Source organism: Cariama cristata, unplaced genomic scaffold, assembly GCF_000690535.1.
Source record: "Cariama cristata isolate BGI_N322 unplaced genomic scaffold, ASM69053v1 scaffold45151, whole genome shotgun sequence".
Lineage (NCBI taxonomy): Eukaryota > Metazoa > Chordata > Aves > Cariamiformes > Cariamidae > Cariama > Cariama cristata.
In genome coordinates, this window is record NW_009599559.1 from 26835 (window position 1) to 33070 (window position 6236).

General features: G+C 34.3%; 1 protein-coding gene across 1 annotated transcript in view; it reads right to left on the bottom strand.

Moving 5' to 3' along the window:
- LOC104168931 (HEAT repeat-containing protein 5A-like) overlaps positions 1–5464 on the bottom strand; it is a gene marked incomplete at its 3' end in the record, with an annotated part of 30935 nt that extends 25471 nt beyond the window's left edge. Inside the window, exons 1-3 of the mRNA XM_009709705.1 lie at positions 5339–5464; positions 4856–5067; positions 133–241 (exon numbers count right to left, since the gene is read on the bottom strand). Of these exons, the coding sequence (XP_009708007.1) occupies positions 133–241; positions 4856–5067; positions 5339–5464 (447 nt within the window). The remainder of the gene's footprint in view (positions 1–132; positions 242–4855; positions 5068–5338) is intronic.
- Between the last annotated feature and the right edge of the window lie 772 nt (positions 5465–6236).

Here is a 6236-nt window from a genome sequence, read left to right on the forward strand (position 1 = left end):
TTTTATCCTATGACTTTCCACAATTTTTTCATATTTTGGTATCATGCACTTTCTCCTATTCATTGGTCCAACTACCAACAGTAAACATCCTATTATTTTTCCAAGCATTTTTTAAACATGCTGTTCCAATACCTCTGCATTCTTCATTGCTTTAAGCACATTCCCAACGGTGTCAGTAAAACTGTTTCCCAAAATTCTTCCCAATTTTTTGTACAAATAGCCCAAGCATACCACCGCAGCACTAAAACAAAAGCAAATCCAAAGACGCGTGAAAATGGATGCAGTAATAGATGAAAGGGATTAAGACGACTAATGTAATCAATGGGCAAACAACAAAATAACTAAATAGAATGTCCCAAAAATGTAAGTGGGTTATCAAAAGGGAAAAAAAAAAAATGGTGTGTGTGTGGCACATACTCATGCTCTAGCAGAAATGCAGATACAAGGGTTGAGAAAATAACTTGGATAATACAAGAATTCAGGTAATACAATCTTCCAATAAATTTTAAGATAGGAATACAATTTTCATATCCACCTTTAAACCTTAACATTAATTTCTGACTAAGCATGCCTTGCATCATGCAGTCTATGCCACTGTGCTATGGCAGATGCTGCCAGAAGTAGCCCAGGACAGGTTTATTTACAACTCGATGGTCAACTGTAGACTGCAAATGGTCTAGTAATTAAAATTCTGACATTTATGTATAACAATACATAATAAGGAAACACCTTGAAATAAAAGTATAAGCCCATGTCCTTTTCACCGTACACAATTTCTGAATTTAATTTCCAGGTGAAATACCTGACAATTGGAGTCTGCGTGCTTATTGGCATCTCCTTTGGCAAAAGCAAAAATTGCTAAATATTGAGCAAAAGAAATAAAGAAATAAAGAGTTGCCTAATTAAAGAGTGTTTTCCTTTGAACAATTAAGGAAAATACTTGCTTTTGTATTGACCGATCTATAACTAAACCAATTAATTTTATGAATACAAGGAACAAAGAAATTATCTATTTAATCAGCTTTCAGCTCTTTGGCCAGACCTACTTAAATATGCAGTGAAACTGCTCAGCCCCCCCTTCAATAAAACAACATTGTACTTATTCCCCAACTGAATTCAAGTTTCACATAAGGAATTTTAAAATCTTATACTGAACATATTCTTGATTAGAAAAATGCATTTAATATTAACAGTAATTCCCTAAATGACAAAGCACAATAAGAAAAACAAAACTGATATTCTTTATCTCTTATCATACCAAAATCCTATTTTCATTAAAGCAACATTTTTCATTATTGCTTTTATCAAACTCAGTACACACCAACAGTTTGAATTTTAATTTTGTTCATGGTGTGGCTAGGCATAAAATTACAATTGCACCACCTTACTACTAAATTGATCATTTGATGGTCACAGATACTCTCTTTAATTAGCTTCAAGACTAAATAATATATATTTCACATCATAGTCCAAAGAAGGAATATGTAACAAACATATATGAAAAAAAACACTCAAACCAGAACTACCATATTACATCATGGTATAACCTGCAACACCCTTACATGGTTGACTATACTACCATGTGCTTAACTCTTGTATGCAATAGTCAATCAGTGGTGAACAGTGATTTCTAGCAACAAAGTGGCAATATTTGCTGATGAGTAACATCTCACCAACTACAGATGTGAATCCAGCTACTTCTGGACAACAATATTTAAGTTTCTATAAAAGTTCAAAGCACAGGACTTAGGAAGCTCTTCTGACTGCCTTCTAGGATTGTATGATGACTCTAGTTGTTTATTTTTTTTCCACAAATGTTTCTTCACCAAGTCCAAACCGTATTAACTATTGAGTCACTTTGTCTGTCAAAACACAAGCAACAGCCAGAAATTTCCAAGGAAGCCTGTAAATTTACACAAGTTTTGCAGAGAAAAGCCTCTCTGCCTGTGTTTTTTCCTCCCTGGCAGAACACCTCCATTTTGATATACCACTCTCTATAAAAGATACATTTAAGTTATTTTGTCTCAAATTTTGCCTTAACAATTGTACTTGGAGAGGTACCAAAAATACAGAACTAAGATACTTAAACATGTGCTAAAATAGCACTGAGATCAGCCAAGGAACTTTGCTGACCCACCAAATGCTTTCAAAATGCTTATGGTTTAAAAGCAGCCCTAGTGGATATTTTCAAAGCTTTGTAATTTAAAGTAACAACCTATATTCACACTACATGACCTGTTTATCTGATATAGCATTCACATCACACTCAATTTTAGTAGGAGATGAGCACCTAAAGTTCTGTCTAAAATGCTTGCCTAAAACATTTCCATCTTCCACTTATATGAAGGAAGAAAAATCATAATTTATGAGGTAAGAGAACAATTCACTGGAAACTGTATTTAAATGAATTTCCAAGTGAATCAACATATTGTAAACAATGATGGCGAAGTGTTGCTACCAGACAACGTGGCCATGTATGCTAAATAAGGACAGATGGCAAACACAGACAACACTTTAATCATGATTTTTTTAAAAACAAAAGAAAAAAAAGCAGTCTGTCTTCACTGAACACCAAGTATTCCATATACTTGCAGGCGAAGATGAAAGATTTTACTCAGTAACAGTTCGGTAGTTCCAATTATTTTTCTGTAGCCTGTTGTCTCAGTGTCAGTACTATAAGAAATCCCTTTTCCAAATCTTTTTTGAAGTAAATCATATTTTACTGCTACCTTTTTCTCCACTTTGTCCACTCCTCACTACTGCTTACATACCCAGCAGGATTCTGAACACTGCCACCTCTCTCTTTCACCCCCAGCTACCTCTCTGCCTTCTGACTCTGGATATCTGCTATTTCTGTCTGTCTTTGCCATTTTTGCCTTACTGCCAATGGAGTCCATCATCCCTCCTTGCTTCCCCGACATCATCCCACTTCCTCCAGTGTGGCATCTTGCAGACAAAGCAAGGAAGGCCCACAGAGCTCTGTCCCATACTACAACTCACCTATAATGTTCATGCATCTCACTGTTGAGGAGCCAGTGGTATAGCAGTAATTTATTTTGCAGGACTAAGATCCTTTATAGCAAACTTATTCTTAACTCAAAAGACTGCACAAGAGGTCAATTGGAACAAGAAGGAAACAAAAAAAAATATTACAGTATTGGAAAATACAACTGACTCCTTGCAAAAATCTATTTTCAGGAAACTTCACTTGGGTTGTCAGAAACAGGATTACCATGTGAAGCAAAGGAAGACGACAGATTCTGCTCTGCTTTGTATACTGTATCATTAATGCACAATGTTGGTTTACTATCTCTACCTTTATCTTTAATTTTCCTCAATACAGTGAAAGATGTGCATTGTTGTTTCAGGAATGAAGGTTATTCATAGTATTTTTGCACCTTAAGATTTAGTTTCACATCCTGCAATAACAGTTCACGTTTCTCTGTTCTGTTGGCTAGGCTTTAGGTGTTTAGTTACAAACATTTCAGATGTTTCTAACTATATCCAGCTTCCCAGTTGGATTAAGAAACGTGCTCAATAACTGTATTTTCTACCTGGAGTTGTACTTGTCTGTTTTACTGCTCTTTTCAGCACCATTATTACCTTCTCCTTGTTTTTCAAACACCTGCCCCCTCATAACTCTGTTATCCATCGCTGGTATTCTCTCCGGCCTGATTTTCAGTTGTCTGGCTGGAGATTACCAACAGTCTTCCACCGTCTCAGTTCCTGATGCACACATACAATACCTAATACTACCACATTCTTAGTTTTATTATGTATCCTGTGGAAGGGAACTCAGATGCATTGTGTCAGGTAAATGTGTTCGGTTTTTTTTTCTTTTACTAATGTTAAATAAGTTACTTATGAAAAGCTTTTTCACCTTTTTTGTAACAAGCAGTGGGTTTTTTGACTTGCTGTAAAGCATGGTTTATTCAATATGGCAATATGTATTGCAAGCTGATTTGTCCCCTCACTGAACAAAAACAAAGCATAAACTACCCTCAGTTTACTCTATTACTTTAAAGCATACTATAGTTCTGAATGATAGCAACAAGTTTAGCATTCCTACACTCCTACACTAATTAATTTAGCTTAGCTTTCAGATCACTCAAGACATTTCTTTCCAGCTGATCCAGTAAATACTAGCTGGCTAGGTCAAATTTTGCTCTAACATATGCAACCTACACTGACTCCCATCAACCACCAAATTGCCTCTGCATTAAATGCTTCAAAAGTAATGTGATTTTAAAGCATTTGAATGTGACTGATTTTATATTACATTTATGTGAATTATAACAAGAAACTTCTAAATAAAGAATAAAAATATATTTTAAGCTTATTAAACTTTCAAGGGCAATTTATGTTGTAAAGTAATGCCCTGAATTTTTTTTTCGCCTCAACATGCAGCTGAACCTCTTACTCAAACTTTCCAGTAAAGACACAGAAAGGAATATATAAAATGCTACACAAGTATTTAACCACTCATAATTCTGCTCTGAAGGTGGCATATACTAAATGATTAAAATAAAATTGTTATAATACCTAGAGAGAAAGAAGCAAGTTGAATTTGCTTTCAGGTTTCAGACGAATTCAGTTTCTCTTTGTAACGCTCAAGTCTAAAAATTTTAGAGATGTAATACCGAAGAAAAAATTACTTTTTACAGCTGGATACACCCACAATAATGACAGTAATCAGGGAGGCTCCCGAATTCTGTGTGTCATATGGTAAGCTCCTCTACTGGACAACAGGCAGAAATGAGGCAGCATACCCTCTCCTACATTAACCTCTCATCACATGAATCTGTCTCTCATTATTACTGGATTTGAAGTTTGGGGTTAAAAAAAAAATACTTACAGTTTCGTAGGCAGATAACTTGGTGAATCATCTTTACTTCGAATGAGTTCATTGCATTTGTCAATTGTTTGGTAAACAGAAAAAGTGTCTCCAGTGCTATAAAGTACAGCTAAATTCTTGGCAACAAGCCGTCTGGTAGGAGGTCCTGGTGAATTGTTTAACAAAGAAGTCAATTGTTCAACCAGTTTCTTCTGGTTTTCCCTTATATCAGCCTGGAAATAAAATCAGTAACCAGTTAAATTTCAGTTAAATTTAGAAGTCTGTTAAAAGATAATTTTAATACTAATTACCTTTACTTTTCACTAATACCATTCTGACAATCTGACATTGTTAATTAAAAATGAACTTTTTATCACACCTTTCTACTTAAAGAAAAGCCATCTCAAATTGAGTACTGTTCTTTGTTTTTAAACAAAATAACAAAAAAGACAGAGAGAAATAGCTCTATAATGTGCTTTTCTTCTCAAGTCTCATTATACTTACTCTGCTAGTCACTGGTAAAAGTTTTTCCAAAAACTGTAACCATTCAAAAATGAACTCTGCTTTTTGAAATTCACCAAGCTGGTTATACACTTCTTCATTAAGTAGTAAACTGTGAGCTAACTCCATTCCTTGAAATTTTCCTCAAATCTCTCCTCAAACACCACAGAATAAAAAAAACCTGACAAATCACCAGAACTGTGTTAATCAGTCAGGTTTTCTTCCTCATTAATATCTGGTGACTGAATCAGAAGTTCGAAAACCTAAACAGAAAAAGAAAAAAGAATTACTAGAGAGTCAGCAATCATATTATATTCATGCTTGGCTTATTAAAACTATATTTTCAAAGAAAAACTTAAAATTAAAAAAAATTACAGTAGTGTTATGTAGGTGGCTTTAGTGATACTTAATGTTTTTGGAAATGAGATAATGGTATTGATGTAATATGCCAATTAAAGTTAAATATACTTCAGAATATATCAGAGGGGTTCTCACTGAACTACTATTTTTTCTTCATCTTGATTTGCATGAAGTAAGGTTTTCTAGTACCTGATCATGCACATACCTGAAAGTAATGACCAACTAGATGCAGCAATGGCAGTAACCGACACCTAACAAACTCCAATTAATTATATATTAGCATTTATATTTGTGAATATTATTCAAACACTTTATGTATTCTCAATGCCAAGCAAGGCAGAAAAAACCCCCAGAACTTCATTGCTGAAGAAACTTCTAATGCTGTCTTTTTTTTTTTAAAAAAAAGACCCAAACCTGAAAAAAGAATGTTTCAAAAACTCGAAGTTCAAAAGAAGTTATGTTTTACTTATGTCTCTCAGACTACTTTGGAATTTCCACATTGTGGATAAGCATAACTAGAAGCAAACCAAGATGAAAAATA